Source organism: Salvelinus sp. IW2-2015, linkage group LG8 (genome assembly GCF_002910315.2).
Source record: "Salvelinus sp. IW2-2015 linkage group LG8, ASM291031v2, whole genome shotgun sequence".
Classification (NCBI taxonomy): domain Eukaryota; kingdom Metazoa; phylum Chordata; class Actinopteri; order Salmoniformes; family Salmonidae; genus Salvelinus; species Salvelinus sp. IW2-2015.
The window spans coordinates 23251672-23272963 of NC_036848.1; the positions used below are offsets into that span (position 1 = coordinate 23251672).

The following is a 21292-nucleotide window of genomic DNA, read 5'->3' on the forward strand; positions in this document are numbered from 1 at the left end:
TGGAGACTGTGTTAACCAACCTCCAAACGAGCTTCAATGCCATACAACATTCTTTCCGTGGCCTCCAACTGCTCTTAAATGCTAGTAAAACTAAATGCATGCTCTTCAACCGATCGCTGCCCGCGACTAGCATCACTACTCTGGACGGTTTTGAATTAGAATATGTGGACAACTATAAATACTAGGTGTCTGGCTAGTCTGTAAACTCTCCTTCCAGAATCATATTAAGCATCTCCAATCCAAAATTAAATCTAGAATCGGCTTCCTATTTCACAACAAAGCCTCCTTCACTCATGCTGCCAAAACTATCCTCGTAAAACTGACTATCCTACCAATCCTTGACTTCTGTACTCAGCAAATTGGATGCAGTCTATCACAGTGCCATCATTTTGTCACCAAAGCCCCATATACTACCCACCACAGCGACCTGTATGCTCTCGTTGGCTGGTCCTCGCTACATATTCGTCGCCAAATCCACTGCTCCAGGTCCTTTAAGTCTTTGCTAGTAAAGCTCAACCTTATCTTGTAGCATGCACTCCAGCAGGTATATTTCACTGGTCATCCCCAAAGCCAACACCTCCTTGCCGCCTTTCCCCAGTCTCTGCTGCCAATGACTGGAACGAATTGCAAAAATCACTGAAGTTGGAGACATATCTCCCTCTCTAACTTTAAGCGTCAGCTGTCAGAGCAGCTTACCGATCACTGCAGCTGTACACAGCCCATCTGTAAATAGCCCATCCATCCAACCAACTACCTACCTCATATTTTTGTTTTTTTCTGCTCTTTTGCACACCAGTATTTCTACTTGCACATCCTCATCTGCACATATACACTCCAGTGTTAATTGCTAAATTGTAATTACTTCGCCACTATGGCCTATTTATTGCCTTTCCTCCAAACTTCATTTGCACACACTGGATACAGATTTTTCTATTGTGTTATTGACTGTACTTTTGTTTATTCCATGTGTAACTCTGTGTTGTTGTTTGTGTCGCACCGCTTTGCTTTATCTTGGCCAGGTCGCAGTTGTAAATGAGAACTTGTTCTCAACTGGCCTACCTGGTTAAATAAAGGTGAAATAAAATACTTTTTTTTTTWAAAGAGGGGGATGGCAGGGGGCTGGGTGGGATATACTGTAACTCGTTTGTGGGTCCAGGCCTCGGAGGCAGAACATGATTGAGTGCTGCAGCCCTGAGAAAATAAAGGCCCCACAGACCCACCGGTCTGCTTCCTCACTGCTCATTGTGTTTCATGTCCACACAATTAAACAAGTCCCCCTGACCGCTTGCAGCCTTCTCTTAGTGTGTGTGTGGATGTGTTTCAATCCACCAGGAGATCACCGGCTGTAGCAAATCTTATCTGAGACATTATTAGCGGTATTGTTCATCTTTATGGCTGAGCTAACAAGCCTCTGGTAGCGTTAATAGCCGAGAACGTTCACATGTGAGGTTAAGCATGAAGACAAATGGGGCAGGGATCACACGGCATAACTCATCTTCTGTTAAATGTACAGTTATGATTGTGAGGTAAGGCACTTAAGTGGAGAGTGAAAAAGACAAGAAGCGGATGTCAAGCAAAATGTTTTTTTATTGTTATGGTTTTAACTTGACTAAGTTCCTCCAGGTGTCATGGGCAGAGAATRAGCAACTAAGTCAGGGACAGCACACAAGCTATCTGCTGGCCAGCTGTACGGGAGCTGCAGAATGTCAACTTCGACAACCATTTGCAAAGCTAATATACCAGTTCGCAAGTATACATGAACAGTGTAACTGACTTGACTGACATTTCTGTGTAAAACCCACATTAACGCATGACTGTAAAACAAATGGAAGGTGACCTGCCATGATCGGTTAAGGCTATCTTATTGGATATAAGAGCTGTCCAATGGCTGTGAACAGTGGAGAGGTCAGTGGTTAAGAGCGTTTAATGGGCTCATGCTGGAGTGAGGGTTAACGGGAGGTAAATTATTCTGCAGAGTCAGTCAGTGTGTGTGTGTGTGTGTGTGTGTGTGTGTGTGTGTGTGTGTGTGTGTGTGTCATATCAGTGAGTTAGCTCCAGAGACTGTAGCCACAACAGATAGAGACCACTTAGGGAAATTTCACAGACATTGAATACACACACTCTATCCAGTCCCATCCCCCTCCACCCCAACGTTAGACAATTCCATCTTTCTTATAGGACAGGGGTCACCAGCCAGTGACCTGTTATCAATGGCCCTGGCACGCCCTCCAGACCTCGTTAATCTGTCATGATACTTTTACATCTGCTCAAATGGTTGTGTGGCGGTTAGCTTCATGTGATCTGGCTGACTTTGGTCTGTTGTGTTTTGGCAACGCATGAAATCTGTATGGGAGGATATCCATCGCCGAAAGCAGGTTGGTTGGTCTGGTCTGCATCGGTTCCTCTCACAGGTAGCAAAGCCTTTCATCCTCCTCTTCCACCAAACCTCTGGGAATAGAAGAGAGGAAAAGGAAAACAACTGTAAGAAGTTCTGCTGATAACACACACACACACACACACACACAGTTCTTCCACTTCAGCTAGGAGGACTTAGACCCAACATGGCTAGTCTCCATAGAAGCATTGTCTGTTTTATGTACTTCTTAATAAACCACTATGGAAGCATACCTATCGGAGTTAGGGACATGACTTTTTCATATTATTGAGAAAAAATTTCGGTCCAGCACTTGATTTCAACCAGATTGTTTAGATAAGATGTGAATTAGATCAGATGAATTCCATCAGTTGTGCCTATTTTTCCTATTTCATTCATTATAGCYACCATATCAGGGCTAGGGGTAATCTCAATATCTGTTTAAACTTCTGCTTGTTGTTGTTGTGTCGTCTACCACTAAGACATTGTTTGTGTCCCAAATGGCACCTTATTCCCTATAGTGCACTACTTTTGACCAGAGCCCTATAGGCCCTGCTCATAATCCGAGTTACACACGTAATACTGCTGAAAGTGAATTGTTAACATTAAGACTGTCACTGGGGAGCTACAACAGCGGAGAGCATCTGGTCCAAATGGCTCAGTGTACATTTTAAAGGCGAGACTCGTGTCATTAGGCTCTCTTCTACAGACACATTTCCAAAGTGTGGAGAGAAGCTTTTTTCATTTCTTATTCATGGTTTTAATCACAGATGACAAAACAGCCCTGTTAACAAAATGTTTAAAAAGGTAAGCAATGTCGCACCCAGACCGTCTTGCCAAAGTGTGTGTGTGTGTGTGTGTAAATGTGTGCACGTGTCTTGAGTCTATGTGGTGTGTGTCTTTGGAACAGTCTGTTCAGGGACCAGAGTGTTTAAAGGAGGCTATGGTGTGTTGTGGGGCTGCTGACAATAACAGGCTGGCGGATAAAGTGGCTTGGCAGAGACCCAGCCCACAGTCCTGACAGTGTGAGGTCCCCCCTGTCCATTCTAATGAGGAATTGTTTGAGGCTAACTCTTCCTGAGCCGCAAGGATGTATCGGGGGGCCTCCCAAGGATCGGATGCGTAAGGAAGGGGCGTCCAAATGTAGGGGGTCGGCAAGGGCAAAGTGCATCATTCTACATACCAGGATGGCAGATGGTTGAGCGCACAGACAGACACACACACACACACAACAGGAGGGAGGCATGACAGAAACACAAAAACGTCTTCAAGGACACCGGACAGGAAACTGCATCATGTTTTCTTGGGCTGTCATAGGGTCTGTTTCCTGTGACCCCAGTTAACCTTGGATGTCAGGCCTTTGTTCTCAGGAATGTCTTAATATGGAAATTATGGATATGGAGTTGCCCAGGTGACATGTCACATATACTACATGTTCACAATGTCAGGCTACACAAATATTCTGAACAAAATCGAAAATATCACGTCATCTGAAGATGCCATTGTCATTGTAATACTACAGAGGCCTCTGTACACTCTTCTSAATTTACATCAMMAACATAGCTCAGGCAGTAGGAAGCTCTTTCATCCAATTATATGCAGATGATACAGTCTTCTACTCAGCTGGCCCCTCACCAGATTTTGTTTTAAACACCCTACAAAAAAGCTTTTTTAGTGTCTATCAAGCTTTCTCTGCCCTGAACCTTGTTCTGAAAACCTCCAAAACAAAGGTCATSTGGTTTGGTTAGAAGAATACCCCTTTCCCCACTGGTGTGATTACTACCTGTGAGGGTTTAGAGCTTGAGGTAGACACCTCATACAAGTACTTGGGAGTATGGCTAGACGGTGCACTGTCCTTCTCTCAGCACATATCAAATCTGCTGGCTAAAGTTACATCTAGACTTGGTTTCCTCTATCGTAATCGCTCCTCTTTCACCCCAGCTGCCAAACTAACCCTGATTCAGATGACCGTCCTACCGATGCTAGATTACAGAGACGTAATTTATAGATCGGCAGGTAAGGATGCTCTCAAGCGGCTAGATTTTCTTTACCATTCAGCCATCAGATTTGCCACCAATGCTCCTTAAAGGACACATCACTGCGCTCTATACTCTTCTGTAAACTGGKCATCTCTGTATACCCGTCGCAAGACCCACTGGTTGATGCTTATTWATAAAACCCTCTTAGGCCTCACTCCCCCCTATCTGAGATATCTACTGCAGCCCTCATCCTCCACATACAACACCCGTTATGCCAGTCACATTCTGTGAAAGGTCCCCAAAGCACACACCCCTGGGTCACTCCTCTTTTCAGTTCGCTGCAGCTAGCGACTGGAATGAGCTGCAACAAACACTCAAACTGGACAGTTTTATCTCAAATTCTTCATTCAAAGACTCAATCATGGACACTCTTACTGACAGTTGTGGCTGCTTYGCATGATGCATTGTTGTCTCTACCTTCTTGCCCTTTGTGCTGTTGTCTGTGACCAATCATGTTTGGGTGAAATGTATCAGTGTCTCTAGTATGGCGCTGGAGGGGATGGTTGCCATTTTACGGGCTCCTGACCAACTGCTATTTTGTTTGTTTTCTCGCATTGGTTGTAACTCATTTTGTACATAATGTTGCTGCTACCGTCTCTTATGACCGAAAAGAGCTTCTGGRCATCAGAACAGCAATTATTCACCTCGAACTGGGAAAATATTTTTTCTTTAAAGATTCCGATGTGAAGGATATGCTTTGTCAAGACAAGGCACAAATTCCCATCAGCGTGAAAAAAAGACAGAGAAAAAGAGGAAGGAGTGCCCTGTAAGAATTCGCCAATGAGTAAGTAAGCCACCACTACCCTCCATATTATTGGCCAACGTGGAATCATTAGAAAATTAGCTAGACGCTCTATGATTAAGGCTACCCTACCAACGAACATTAAAAACTGTAATATCTTATGTTTCACCGAGGATTGGCTGAACGACGACACAGAGCTGGCTGGCTTCTCCGTGCATCAGCAGGACAGAGCAGCTACATCTGGTAAGACGAGGGTCGGGGGTGTGTGTCTCTTTGTCAGTAACCGATGGTGCGCGATGTCTAATATTAAAGAAGTGTCGAGGTATTGCTTGCCTGAGGTAGAATACCTCATGATAAACTGTAGACCACACTATCTACCAAGCGAGTTCTCATTTATATTATTCGTAGCCGTCTATTTACCACCACAAACCGATGCTGGCACTAAGACCGCACTCAATGAGCTGTACAAGGCCATAAGCAAACAAGAAAATGCTCATCCAGAAGTGGCACTCCTAGTGGCTGGGGACTTTAATGCAGGCAAACTTAAATCTGTTTTACCTTATTTCTACCAGCATGTCACATGTGCAACCAGAGGAGAAAAACAAGTCTAGACCACCTTTACCCCCACACAGAGACACATACAAAGCACTCCCTCGTCATCCATTTGGCAAATCTGCCAATAATTCTATCCTCCTGATTCCTACTTACAAATAAAAACTAAAGCAGAAAGTRCCAGTGACTCGCTCAATACGGAAGTGGTCTGATGACACGGATGCTATGCTACAGGACTGTTTTCCWAGCACAGACATGAATATGTTCCAGAATTCATCCAATGGAATGGAGGAGTATAYCACCTCATTCACCAGCTTCATCAATAAGTGCATCAACGACGTCGTCCCCAGTGACCATACGTACATTTCCCAACCAGAAGCCATGGGTTACAGGCAACATCGACACCGCGCTGAAGGCTAGAGCTGCTGCWTTCAAGGAACGGGACACTAATCCGGACGCTTATAAGAAATCCCACTATGCCCTCAGATGAACTATCAAAGAGGCAAAGSGTCAATACAGGAATAAGWTTGAAAAATATTACGGACTACAAAGGGAAACCCAGCCGCAAGCTGCCCAGTGACGYAAGCCTACCAGAAAAGCTAAATGCTTTTATATGCGCTTCGAGGCAAGCAACACTGAAGCATGCATGAGAGCACCAGCTGTTTGGGACGACTGTGTATTCACACTCTCCGTGAGCAAGACCTTTCACAAAGCCGCGGGGCCAGACGGATTACCAGGACGTGTACTCAAATAACGCGCGGACCAACTGGCAAKKGTCTTCACTGACATTTTCAACTTCTTCCTGACCGAGTCTGTAATACCTACATGTTTCAAACAGACCACCATAGACTTCCTGACGGGATCSTGGACTTCCTGTAAGGGTAAGCAACAACACACTGGGGCCCCTCAGCGGTGCGTGCTTAGTCCCCTCCTGTACTCCCTGTTCACCCACGACTACATGGCCAACCACGACTCCAACACCATCATTAAGTTTGCTGACGACACARCAGTGATAGGCCTGATTACTGACAGCGATGAGACAGTCTATAGGGAGGAGGTCAGAGACCTGCTAGTGTGTCGCCAGGACAACAACCTCTCCCTCAATGTGAGTAAGACAAAGGAGATGATCGTGGACTACAGGAAAAGAAGGGCCGAAMAGGTCTCCATTAACGTCGACAGGGCTGAAATGGAGCGGGTCGAGAGTTTCAAGTTCCTTGGTGTCCACATCACCAACGAACTATCATGGTCCAAACACACCAAGACAGTTGTGAAGAGGGCACGACAAAACCTTTTCCCCCTCAAGAGACTGAAAAGATTTGGCATGGGTCCCCAGATCCTCAAAAAGTTCTACAGCTGCATCTTGACCAGTTGCATCTTGCCCAGTTGCATCACCGCCTGGTATGCAACTACTCGTCATCTGACCCGTAAGGCGCGTGTGCGTAYGGTCCAGAGCTTCTGGACATCCAGGACATATATACTAGGCGATGTCTGAGGAAGGCCCCAAAAATGTCAAAGACTCCAGTCACCCAAGTCATAGACTGTTCTCTCTGCTACTGCACGGCAAGTGGTACCGGAGCGCCAAGTCTAGAACCAAAATGTTCCATAACAGCTTCTACCCCAAGCCATAAGACTGCTGAAAAATGTATCAAATGGCCGCCCGGACTATTTACACTGCTGCTACTCGCCGTAAATTATCTACGCATAGTCACATTACAAATTTCCTCGACTTAACTGTACCCCCGTACATTTACTCAGTACCGGTACGCCCTGTATATAGCCTCGTTATTGTTATGTAATTCTCTTGTGTTACTTCTATAAATATATATTTCATTTTCGTTTATTTAGTAAATTGATTTTTAACTCTATTTCTTGAACTGCATTGTTGGTTAAGGGCTTGCAAGTAAGCATTTCACGGTATGGTCTACTACACCTGTTGTATTTGGCGCATGTGACAAATACAATTTGATTTGATAGGGCCCACCTGTAGGCAGCGATCTCGATTTCCCGGGCCATCTTCTGACCCAGCAGCTCCTCGTAGTCATCACATTGTTCCCTCATCTGGACCTGCATGTCATGCTGCTGCTCCCGCATCTCCTCAATACGACACTGAGGAGAAACAAAGAGATAATGGGCCATGTTCTAATAGCCGCACAAGCATACTACCACTTAGTATTAAGCCATGTATCTATGTATTGGACACATTCTAAGTGGTATGCTAGTGTGGTTATTGGAATAGAGCCATTGGGTTTATGGGATGGGTGGAGGTAAAAGTTATTGGAATAGAGCCATTGGGTTTATGGGATGGGTGGAGGTAGAAGTTGACCCTAACAGCTGGTCTATGGTCTGATATTTAACTTTCTACCCTTAGGATCAAGGGTAGGGTAAACTGTTCCTAGATCTGTGGTTAGGATTGAGGGTAGGGTAAACTGTTCCTAGATCTGTGATTAGGTTTGAGGGTGGGAAAAACTGTTTCTAGATCTTTGGTTCAGATTGAGAGAAGGGTAAACTGTTCCTAGATCTGTGATTAGGATTGAGAGTAGGGTCAACTGTTCATAGATCTGTGATTAGGGGCAGTGTCTACTTGGAGCAGAGATGGTGGGGTACTGTACTGGGGTCAGTTTAAGCTTGGTGTGGTCTGTCCCTCTTACCTCCAGCTCAAAGATCTCCTCCACATACGCTTCTCTCTTCATCTCAATCTCATCTTCCAGCTCCTCACCACACTTCTCCAGCTCTGCAAGCTCCTTTTCAAGCTCTGCAATCTATACACACAGGTACAAACACAAAAACACAGAAATTCAGGTACATGGTCGGAGGAAACATGAGATGCGCGAGTAAATCTCTGCCAATGTCATTCTAAACAGCACATTGAAACCTCAAACTGTATACTCTCTTCCTAACACACACACACACACACACACACACGGCTCCCTGCTGTAAGTACACTGAACACAAATATAAATCCAACTGTTACGTTCCCCGGTTTTTGTTTGTATGTGTGTGTTTCAGGATGGCTTCCTGAAATTCCCCCCAAGCAGCTGATTGGTTGGCCAYATCAATGATTGGCGAGCTGACCCCGCCCCCTCGTCAGGATACAGCTCTATCCCATTRGACTCCTTCTTCCAGCTATATAAGCCAGTGTTCTGTTGCTCAGAAGAGAGCTGAGGGTTATGTCATGTGTTGGTTGCTGAGGGAGATCATTAGTATGTCATGTGTTGGTTTTTGCTGAGAGACAGGTTTTTTGTTAAGTACTTTGTAGCCGCTGCTTTTAAGGTATGTGTSYCCCCGTAGGAGGCAGTGTTCTTGACTATTGAAATTGTTTACTTACGTTTGTATTCTGTTTTTGTTCCCAGGGGGGAAGGGGAAGGCACCTAGGGAGTGCTTARGCAAGAGGTCTATGCACACTAGGTAAGACCTGSGCGTACCAGCCCCTGTATTTTGGKTAGCGCACCAGGTAAGTAGTGGGTAGGCAGGTAAGGTGGGAGGGGGCTTTGACATTTACTTTCTTTGCTTTGGTTCCGTCCAGCCCCTTTTCCCCAAAATTACCGTGTGACGGAATAATATCCCAGTAAAYGGTAAATTCTCTGYCTTTGTCGTTCTTACTCGCACCTACAATCCCATACCTCTTTCACTCTATGGGAAGTTGAGTTGTAGCAGGGCGTTGCGTTCCCTCTTCCGAGAGGCGTATAATAACACCAACATGTAAAGTGTTTCATGAATTGAAATAAAAGATCGCAGAAATTTTCCAAGCTTATTTCTCTCAAATTGTGTGCATAAATTTGTTAAACACCCTGTTAGTGAGCATTTCTCCTTCACAAAGATAATCCATCCACCCGACAGGTGTGGCATATCACAAAGCTGATTAAACATCATGATCATTACACAGGTGCACCTTGTGCTGGCRACAATAAAAGACCACTCTAAAATGTGCAGTTTTGTCACACAACACAATACCACAGATGTCTAAAGTGTAGATGGCATGCTGATTGCAGGAATGTCCACTAGAGCTGTTGCCAGAGAATTTAATGTGGATTTCTCTACCATAAGCCGCCTCCAACGTTTTAGAGAATTCGCAGACCACGTGTATGGCGTCATGTTGGCTGATGTCAACATTGTGAACAATGTGCCCCATGGTGGCGGTGGGGTTATGGTATGGGCAGGCTTAAGCTACGGACAACAAATGCAATTGCATTTTATCGATGGCAATCTGAACGCACAGAAATACCGTGAAAGGTATCTATGACCAACAGATGCATATCGGTGTTTCCTGTCATGTGACATCCATAGATTAGGGCCTAATGAATGTATTTCCATTGACTGATTTCCTCATATGAACTGTAACTCAGTAAAACCTTTGAAATTGTTGCATGTTGCATTTATATTTTTGTCCAGAGAAGTTAAACAATTAGCTGTCAGAGACAGATGAGGATTCAGGCTGTCTGCTTCTCTTGCAGGTAGATCACAGGAGCTCCAGGCTACTTCCTAAATGGCACTCGACTCTCTATATAGTGCATTACTTTTGACATCTGGTAAAAGTAGTGAACTATATATGGAGCCATCTGGCAGATGGCCCCAGTCAGCTAGGTCTCCCCCCCCCCCCTCTCTCCCTCCCCTGGTCGGATGCCCTGTGTGTGGGCAGGGGGGTGGGTGTGTGTCATCCCCATCAATGCCTGTTCTACTCTATTATACACATCTCTAAGCTGAGCCTGATTTCACTGCAAGGTTGTTTGTTTGGTCAAGTTGTGTCTCGGTGAGAAACCAGAACTGGAACATCCATCACGGCYGGTGAGAGATCGATTAAGGGAGGGAGAAAGACAGRCAGGGACATGTCCATCAGACTAGGCCCAGGCTAGGCAGAGCGAGGGCTCGCGTGCTGCACATTAAGGGAAGAGGAGACGGTGTTATGAGAGTGCGACTGCGGTTACCGAGGGGGCCTGTTTATTTAAAGACCACAACCTCGGTAATGGGAACCAAACCGCCATGTTTGTTATGGAAATGGAGAGGTGTCGGCTGTGGTCCGACCACTGATGATTACGGTGGAGCGAGCAGTTAAGCCAGTTACTGTCGATTTAAGTCATTGACCAATTCTATTAAGTGTTGATTCTTGAATGATGGATAAACTGCAATGGGAAGTTCCARCATTTCCTTGAATACTGTAAACTTGAGTGAATCATTGAGTTTTGGGGTGGTTGGAGACTAATTCTTGAAAGACTGTACTGAGACATTCTACCATTTTCTCAATAAAGCCTCTCTGTTGCGTTTCTTTTTCTCTAGGAGACAGGGATGGGTGATAGATGAGGTTCTATTTCCATTGTTCAGTTTGGGGTTGGAGTCTCTGGAGACACAGAGGAGGAATGTGTGAAGTTGTAAGAAGTTGATGATGAAGAAGAGAGAGTACTGTGAAAAGTCTGTCTAATAATGAGAGAGAGAGCGAGAGCGAGCGAGAGCGAGAGCGAGAGAGAGAGAGAGAGAGAGAGAGAGAGAGAGAAGAACGAGCGAGAGCGAGAGAGAGCGAGCGAGATATGTCACTCATGGAAAACTCCTGAGGAGTGAACTGCCTTTCCCTCCCTAAACTTTACTGTCTGTGGGAAGAAGCCATACATTTTCTACAATTCCTCTTGATTTCGTGGCTGATGTTTGATGCTGAGCTCATGGTGGGGCTTTTCTAAGAAGATGTCTGAGAACTGTGAATTTACTGGAAGGAAAGTTTTACGGGAGAGAAAGAAACTTGAGAAACAGTCAAATCAGCAGGTAGTGATTGTTTTAAAAAAAGTAGGTGAATGCCAGGGAGAGAGATAGCGGTTCCTCACCAGTTTCTTCAGTTCGCTGACGTCCGTTATTTGGCCAACGCCTGTGACCCCCGCAGGTCTGGCCACCGTCAGCTCCTTTCCAGCACCAATGGCGACAACAGCACCAGCAACAACCACACCAGTTTCCCTGCACTCACACTGGAAACATAACATAGTTACTACCTTCAATTTACTGCATGACACTAGATGACAGAGTTTCCCTTAAATTACTTTCCGGGGGGGGGGGTAACCACAAGTACAATAACCACAAGTAGATWTTTCAGTTGTCTTACGGTTGTTGTTTAGAAATGCAGTATGCATGGGTTATTCATGTGCAATGAAGTCCTTATGTAGATACACTTCCAATAAGTGTTACCCTTTCTCCCATAAAGGGAATGGTGAAGGGGAACAACTTAGACAGCAAATGAGTGGCAACAAGGGCTCACAGGTGTGTCAGAGTCAGCCAGCAATCACAATCACACTTCAATCCCAATGGCAATCATTTGGGGATGGAGACAATTGCACCTTGTGAGACACTAATGGAGGCCAGGCCCAGACCGCAAGCTGTCCAGCTGGCAATGAACGAGGGAAGGAGGAGGAGGAGGGAAGGAGGAGGAGGAGGGGAGGAGGAGGAGGGGAGGATGAAGTGGGAAGGAGAGTGTAAGTGTCTGGGTTAGAGAGAATACGAACTGTGGTCAATTTCAACTAGTTYTCACAGTCTCACATCAGAATTAGACGTTCATCCATGTTCKGCAAACGTCAAATTTCRAAGTTTTTGSAAACGTAAAATTTCAAAGTGTGTAAGGTTAAGTTTAGGAATTAACTTCTAATGTTTAAGGTTARRGTTACGTTTAGGAATTAACTTTTAATGTTAAAGGTTAGGGTTAAGTTTAGGCATTAACTCCGAAATCTTAGTTTCTATCGCTGRATTCAAATTTGCAACCTTTGGAATCAGAGGTAGATGCTCACGCCCATCCACCATCCCCATCATCAACGGCCTCGCAAAACCAAAACTTACTTGATGGTAACAGYGYTCACTGTTGTCCCTAGTGGCCGGTTTCCATGTCATCTTTTGACATCCACAGACATAAATGGACGTCAAATATTGACTTTAATCACGGGTAACCTGGCTGTAAATTTAGCCCAAAGCCTTTTCACATACACATGCACACACACACGCCGCCTAGGAAGGAGCCCTGGGGTCTGATTACGAACGTGACCTCGCTAGGGGGAGGGCGGACATCCCCGACCCGGGACCCTATGGTGGGTCAGACCCACCGGAGAGCAAGGTTGACCCCAGCAGAGCACCTCTAGCTTGTAACACACACTCACACAAACTCTCTTTCTGAAACACACCAACATAGACACACCAACGCAAGACACGAGGGACAAAGTGGGCCTGTACTGGTGTGCGGCAGCACCTCTGATTCTAAGGTTCGCCTCTAGTGTTATGTCAAGAGGAAAAGAAAACAAGCGGGCCCGTCCCTCTGCGATGTGAGAAGGCTCAGATTTAGCCAGACGGTTTGGGGAAGAAAGGGGGAGTGGGTTGTGTARCCGGTGAGTACGCTGTCAGGAGTTACATTGAAGGGTGTGTGTGTTCGGTGTTCTGTTTTTGTGACATGCACATTGTGTGTATGCTCCAGACTCTGTACCTGGATGGTCTCAGCCAGCTGGCTGTAGTTCTCCTTGATATATATGATGGCTGACTTGATGTCAGGGTTGCAGAACTCCAGGACTCCTCTCCCTGCTGCARCTGGACCATCTACAGGGGCCACCATGTTCTGAACCGTCTGCAGACACACACACACACCATTAAGTAAGTAGGTAACAACATTAAGCCCCCACCATGTACATATTCAGGTCACAATACCTAAAACTCCATTATTAACCTCCATGCATCTATCATAGCAGAATGAAGTGTTGGAGAAATACCCAAGCAGCTTGACCCTCATCTAATTTTTCCTTGACATGAGTAACGGCGACTGATTCATCAGGGGAATAGGTGTTTGGAAATGCCTGATAATAATAGCAGTTAATAAAACAAAGGGGGACTTCTGTTTTCATTTGGTATTGAGCCGGTGCTGTGAGTTATTCAGTGCAGGGAGTTATCGAGCATGTCCCTGAGGGAGTGTGTTAAACGTAGCCGGCCAGCCGAGTGGCTGGCTTCACAGAGGAGAGAAAAAAACTGAGTGATGGAACTGCCTCGCTTTCTCCCTCTCTCACTGCTCCCAGTTTCTTGTCTCTCTGCCTCGGCCTCTCCTACCGCCTCGGCCTCTCCTACCGCCTCGGCCTCTCCTACCGCCTCGGCCTCTCCTACCGCCTCGGCCTCTCCTACCGCCTCGGCCTCTCCTACCGCCTCGGCCTCTCCTACCTTCTATTCTGCTGTCTTCCTCTGCCCCTCTCCCTCTGATATTGCATTAACACCCCTACTCTTACGATAAGTGCCACGGGATCTTTAGTGACCACAGAGAGTCAGGACACCCATTTAACGTCTCGTCCGAAAGACGGCACCCAACACAGGGCAATGTCCCCAATCACTGCCCTGGGGCAYTGGAATATTTWTTTTAGACCAGAGGAAAGGGTGCCTCCTACTGGCCCTCCAACACCACTTCCAGCAGCATCTGGTCTCCCATGCAGACACCAACCAGGACCAACCCTGCTTAGCTTCAGAAACAAGCCAACAGTGGGATGCAGGGTGGTATGCTGCTGACATTGCCCTGTGTAGGGTGCCGTCTTTCGGGTGGGACGATAAACGAGTGCCCTGACTCTCTGTGGTCACTAAAGGTCCCATGGCATTTATGGTAAGAGTAGGGGTGTTAACCCCGGTGTCCTGGCTAAATTCCCAATCTGGCCCTCATACCATCATGACCTCCTAATCATCCCCAGCTTCCAATTGGCTCATTCATCCCTCCTCCTCTCCCCTGTAACTATTCCCCAGGTTGTGCTGTAAATGAGAATGTGTTCAGTCAACTTACCTGGTAAAATAAAAAATAAATAACATGATTGGTCTATAAACTCATTTACCACCTGGTGATGTCACCAGGCAGGCTAAAACAGACATTTCCGGCAGTCTTTTCAAACACTAAAAGGGCATAATTATTTTCACGATTTCACAGTATTATTCCAACCTCAAACAATACATTTCACTGCACCTATCCGGTGTAATAAAAATATATAGTGTGGAAATATATAGAAAACACAGGACAATTACGTTTTTGACTGCACTGGGCCTTTAAAGATATGTGGGTTTTTGGTAATGGAATTACAAGGCACAAGGCAATATTTCTTAAAATAACAGAAGGGGAAAAAATTCTCCAAAACAAAATAGAAGTGTTGATATTAGTTGGCAGAGGTCTTTACTTCAACTTGTGTTWTGRTGTATTTCTAATACCCTTTAAGACTTTTTGTTTGCAGATGTTTTCTAAGACCCCCTTTCCCTCTGTTTGACCAGAAATTAAAGCCATTACTTGATATGCTCTTATGAACTTCACATGTTAGAAATTTCCTTTAACAACTGGTTATATCACCTGTGAGATCTATCCTTGGCAAGRCTTATTCTGGCTCTACCCTGCTTTGCTGTGCTCTAATCCTGCCTCAGTACCACAATTGTTCCTCGTAAAATAACTACTGTTCATGGTAAAACCTGGTCAACAAGGTGGCCGGGGTCATCTGAACCGYGTTGCCCCCGGCAAACCCTAATGGGAATCTCTCCAACACCTGCCCTTTGTCTGGAGTTTTAGTGTCTTTGGCTAAACAGAAAAGCTTGCTGCTTGTGTAAAGGAGGTGGTTCAGCAAACCTTGCCAGAGATCTGAAGACTCAGTGGGCAAACAGTCTGTRGCATGCATGAAATATGGGTTCAAACCCAGTCACACTTGTAAGTAATGACCCAGAGAGCCATTGAGTAGTACACTTTTCCTCATTTGTGTACTAATACTGTGGGATAATCAATGTTTGCCATCCAGCCAGTCATATCTAGGATATGTCCCTTCGCTCTTACCGTCTCATGCTGTGCCTCCATGCGAGCCAGTTGTTCCTCATAGATTTTCACCTGCTCCCTCAGGGCCAGACAGTCTGTGGTCACTACATCCACTTCCTACAAAGGGGTAGCAGACAGCCWGGTCAATAGAAAACCGAAAGCACTYGTATGTTGAAAGCTCCCGCTTGTCTTCTGATAGACTAGATGTCATTTTCACAAGATTGCTTACACCAGTGTTTCCCAATCCTGGTGTTGGGGGCCCAAAGGGGTGCACATGTTTGTTTTTGCCCCTAGCACTAAGACGCTTGATTCAACTAATCAACTCGGCATTAAGCCTTTAGTTGAATCAGGTGTGTTAGTGCTAGGGCAAAAACTAAAATGTCTACCCCTTTGGGTCCCTAGAACCATAATTGGGAAACACTGGCTTACACCAATCCAATCCTTTAATATCTACACTGAACAACATAAAACGCAACAATTTTAAATATTTTACTGAGTTACAGTTCATAAAAAGAAGGTCAATTGCAATACATTCATTTAGCCGTAATCTTCCACATGACTGGGAATACAGATATGCATCTGTTGGTCACAGATACCTTAAAAAAAGGTAGKGGCCTGGATCAGAAAACCAGTCAGTATCTGGTGTGACCACCATTTGCCTAGAGCAGCGCGACACGTYTCCTTCGCATAGAGTTGATCAGGCTGTTGATTGTARCCTGTGGAATGTTGTCCCACTCTTCTTCAATTGCTGTGTGAAGTTGCTGGATATTGGCGGGACCTGGAATAATCGGTCATACGCGTCGATCCAGAGCATCCCAAACTTGCTTAAATGGGTGACATCTCTGGTGAGTATGCAGTCCATGGAAGAACCTTGACATTTTCAACATCCAGGAATTGTGTACAGATCCTTGTGACATGGAGCCTTGCATTGTCATGCTGAAACATGAGGTGATRGCRGCGGAYRAATGGCACAACAATGGGCCTTAGGATCTCATCACGGTATCTCTGTGCATTCAAATTGCCATTGATAAAATGCAATTGTGTTTGTTGTCCATAGCTTATGCCTGCCCATACCATAACCCCTCCGCCATCATGGGGCACTCTGTTCACAATGTTGACATCAGCAAACCAGTTACGACGCCGAACTGCAATCAGGTCAAGACCCTGGTAAGGACGATGAGCATGCAGATTAGCTCCCTGAGACGGTTACTGACAGTTTGCCCAGAAATTCTTTGACTGTGCAAACCCACATTTTCATCAGCTGTCCGGGTAGCTGGTCTCAGACGATCACGCAGGTGAAGAAGCCGGAGGTGGAGGTCCTGGGCTGGCATGGTTACGYGTGGTCTGCAGTTGTGAGGCTGGTTGGACGTACAGCCAAATTCTCTAAAACAACGTTGGAAATGGCTTATGGTAGATAAATTAATATTCAATTCTCTGGCCACAGCTCTGGTGTACATTCCTGCAGTCAGCATTCCAATTGCACGCTCCATCAACACTTTAGACATCTGTGGCATTGTGTTGTGTGACAAAACTGCACATTTTAGAGTAGCCTTTTATTGTCCCCAGCACAAGGTGCACCTGTGTAATGATCATGCTGTTTAAATTGGCTTCTTGTCAGGTGGATGGATTATCTTGGCAAAGGAGAAATGCTCACTAAAACAGATGTAGGGACGAGGGTAAGGGGCAGGGCCGGTAAGGGGTTGGGAGGAGGGTAAGGGCTACGGGGGGTAAGGGGTAGGGTTAGGGGTGGTAGGGAGGAGGGTAAGGGGCTAGGCGTGGTAAGGGGTAGGGAGAGGGTAAGGGTTAGGGGGCAGGGAGGAGGTAGGGGCTAGGGGTGGTAAGGGGTAGGGAGGCGGCAAGGGCTTGGGGTGGTAAGGGGTAGGGGCTAGGGGTYGATTTGAAATTCAGAACAAAAGTACCATGACACACTATTTCCTCAACCAGCAGGTAGCTAGACAACGCAATGCAGAGGAAGAGGGGCTAATTAGCTAAAAATGCCTTCGTCCTCGATTCCATTCAGAGGCAGGGTTTATCCAGCCCTTTTTAAGTGCCTGATTAATTGGTGATGAATTGAATTACTCCTGGTGSTAGCATTTGTATCTGAATGCAAAACGGGTCCAAGGGTGAAACCTTCCTGCTGTGGCTGCCTGAACACATGGGTCCCTGATGGACGTCACACGTAAGGCAGGCGGTCTGTTACTGTTRTCTCTGGGCAAACACAAGGCCGTAAATTGGAGAGTCATGCACTCACAGTCTATGGACTGTAAAGACCAAAGAAATCCCCCCTAGGTCACCCTTCTCTTCTCTTCTCTTCTCTTGTTCCCCATCCATCGCGTCAGGCTAGCTGTGCTTTATAGCACCGTCTTCCGCTTTGGATTTGGATGAGAAGCAGCCAGCTCCTCCAGCCTTCTTCCACTGTGGGAAGCCTTGGTGGGAGCCTGCTGAACCTTTTAAACACCGTAAGCCTCAGCCCCAGATAAAAGCTCAAAAGAACACTCAGAGAATTGGCTGTCAGAGAGACGGACAGACAGACCATGGAGGTTGTCCAAGATGTGGGCAGCTTTACCACAAAATACAAACAGGCTTAATCAATAGCTAATGGCAAGGCTGGATTTTAAATACCCAGCCATGCCTTGTTTTAAGCYTCTTCCAAAGTCTGTCTGCTTGCCTACTGAGAAAGGCTGCAGCCTCCTCTCGTGGAGCTGCTTCCAACACCGGTTCACAATCACATTCAATCTCTCCTCTCCCTGCCTGTTTCTGTTTGTTTGTTTCCCACCGACTCTAAGCTCTCTCCACGCTCCAGCTGCTTTCCAATCGGAGCCAGAAGCTGAGCCAGCCAGCAAGCCAGCCAGCAGCGTTACTGCACCGACTACATTACAGTCTGTATTACATCTGTATAGGATGAATTAAAGACTGAATGACTCAATAAGGAGACATGTAAACGGCTTCTCCCACATCTGGGCTGGCAGTGGGGAGATGGGCTGTGACGGCAGAGACATGTGTGGTGTGGCAGGCAGTGAGGGAATGAGAGGGAATGGGATAGTAGGTTTTGTTAGGACTGGGGTTTTGTGGTTGTGTTGTGGCCACCGGCCCAGACTGTAGGACTGATAATTAATCAACACCCTGTGGGTAGAGATACAGAGGAGCAGCAGGGCTATGCTGAGCCACACAGCTTATGAAATTCGTTTTTTTGATTAGTAGAGAATAAAACAGTGTTGGCAAATCATGGCAATAGTGMCGTCTAGTGGTAGTTATACATTACTACAGTCAGTATATTAGTGCTCCTAAAGAGATATTGTCCTTCTTTGAATATTTAGATAATTCATGCTTCTTTCCACCCTTCCTTGCCKATTATCAATCTTTCATTTTGAGGAATGATCAAACTGGGTAAATTGGGTATAAAAGTTGAGCTACCACAAGTTAGATCTATGTCTATATACACGTTCTAAATTGACAGTAGCACACACATTTTTATTTTATTTATTTTACCGTTATTTTACCAGGTAAGTTGACTGAGAACACGTTCTCATTTGCAGCAACGACCTGGGGAATAGTTACAGGGGAGAGGAGGGGGATGAATGAGCCAATTGTAAACTGTTGTAAATTGTAAACATTTGTAAACATGAAAAGTCTACTTATTGTTAGAGAATAAATTACCAACGAAGACACCAATTCAACACAATTACTAAACAATAACACTAAAATGGCACAGGAAGTGAGGTCATTACCAGGCCAACGTCTTCCTGCTCCAGTTGGATGAGGGTCCTCTGCTGAACGGTCTCCTCATACTGCTCCTGCAGACACTCCAGCTCTCTCCTCAGCTCCTCCGCATCAAACAGGCTCTGGTCCTGGACACACACAATTACTTATCAGTCTGGCACTGCTAAGTAATGGTAATGGTCTGTGACAATGGCTACCTGTCGATTATGGCAGCCCCATCCAACCAGCCMCAACCAACCACCATTAGACAACAGGTTATTTTTCTCCTAGCATTCGTGTGACATGAATGCCTCCACTCTGCTGCATTGTTAATATGTACCCTCTCCTTGCGCAGTCTCTCCACCACGGCGTCCAGGCTGTATTCAGGGACAGCTACGGCAGTGGAGGTGGTCTGTTGGCCGGTCATCCTCTCCTCCAGCTCACAGATCTGGGCCTCCAGAGACTCATTGTCCTCCTCAAAGCAGCGTGCCTATTAGGGCGCACACAGCATGTACAATGGTATAGGAAAGAACATGAACGTTAAGGGTTGCAAAATTCTGGTCATTTTCCCATAATACCCAGTTTTTCCAGAAATCCCAGTTTGACTATTAGAATTCCTTCTTGATTTGCGGGAATATTCCAAATGTGATTTCTGGAAAATCTGGGAATTTGGGGAAGGTTACCAGAATTTTGGGGGGTTGCTTCCTTGGAGCATCTGTGTAGAATAGACTTGGGTCAAATACATAAGAAATACCTTTGAACTTTTGGGACTATCCCATTGGTTCTACTGTGTCTGTTGGTCAATCTAAAATCGAGCACAGTGCTCAAGTTAGTGTTCATTGTGACCCTTAGGTGTCAAGTTTATATAACATTATAGAACCTTAGATTAACGTTTCAAGGGTTGAATCCATCCCGGGCTCACCATGTTGATGAGGGCGACAAAGCGATCATTTAGGGCGGCAATGATGCTGCGGTCTTTAGCGAATCGGACCAGACTCTCCTTATTGAGCGTCTTGGCAGCCACAAAGTCCAGCTGGTCACACGTACACTCCTCAGCAGCCGCACCCCTGTGGGAGACACACAGCTTAGGAGAAGCCTGAGTTTGTATAAAGCCCTGGAGAGACACACAGACACACTAGCACAATACATTTCACAAAAGTATCAGCATCAGTTTTGTGCATGTACATAGAAAATCAAAGACAGCAATCCCTAAAAAGTCTTTAATGCATAGCATTGCTGCCCCTCCCAAATTAGATCTGTGTAAATGAACACAGCCGAGGGGAATATATCGTCATCATCTGATGGAAGTACAAAAGGCATTTGTCAACACCCTTCAAACTTTTCCCATGGGACTGACAACTAAAGTAACCGACGTGCGTAACTAACACTAAACACACAATAGCCAACTGGGGGACATTCAATACTGCATATGAAAACCATGCAAAGCTACCACACATTTGCTTGCGATTCAATTCAATAAATATTTAGAAATACTTCAGGAGTGAAAGGAAACGAACATCTGGTCCCATAGATGTTGTCTGACACGTTCTAGTTTTAATCTAAGCAGTCCCCMAAGAAGAAAGGACACTAGCTTGCCGGCCTGTGGTACACTGTAGTAAACCATCCTCAGTGCACAGGGTGTTCTCCATMAAGGCCATCTCCAGTGGTCCATATGCATGTTGAGTCATGTTTGATAGGGCTTAMCTAGCAAAACATTTTGTGACAGAAAACATAAATCCTTGAGTTTAGGTAGTACCTCCACATTTCACTCAGTTTCTAAATGCTCCACACCCCTACTGAATAGGACCCAGGCCCTCTAAGCCATGAAGAAGTGAGGGGGCTACCAAGAAACCACACACTGACCTGGCCTTGACCGCTGAGGAGCGGTACTGCCCTCCACAGCCACCGCTGGACCGTCCATTCCGACTCCTCTGCTCCTCAAACTGCCGGCGGTAGGACGACACTCTCAGCATGGCCATGGTTGATACTGGGACACGTACTGCAGTCTGGGGCTACARTAACAAATAATGGCAAACGGATGACAGTGAGTCCAGTTTGAGGACTTTATACATGGAGATGAAGGGGAATGTTGCATCCAGGCGATGGATCTCTCACGGCCCGCT

The 21292-nt window shown here is 45.8% G+C and overlaps 1 protein-coding gene across 1 annotated transcript; it reads right to left on the reverse strand.

Annotated features, from left to right (window-relative positions):
* Positions 1 to 1569: 1569 nt before the first annotated feature.
* vimr2 (vimentin-related 2) lies at positions 1570 to 21277 on the reverse strand. Its single transcript, XM_023992780.2, has 10 exons — positions 21033 to 21277; positions 20092 to 20236; positions 19510 to 19659; positions 19199 to 19318; positions 15492 to 15587; positions 13146 to 13283; positions 11515 to 11652; positions 8356 to 8466; positions 7689 to 7813; positions 1570 to 2448 (listed from the first exon to the last, which is right to left on the reverse strand). Exons 1-10 carry the CDS (start codon positions 21146 to 21148, stop codon positions 2406 to 2408), a joined length of 1182 nt encoding a protein of 393 aa, XP_023848548.1. The 5' UTR covers positions 21149 to 21277; the 3' UTR covers positions 1570 to 2405.
* Between the last annotated feature and the right edge of the window lie 15 nt (positions 21278 to 21292).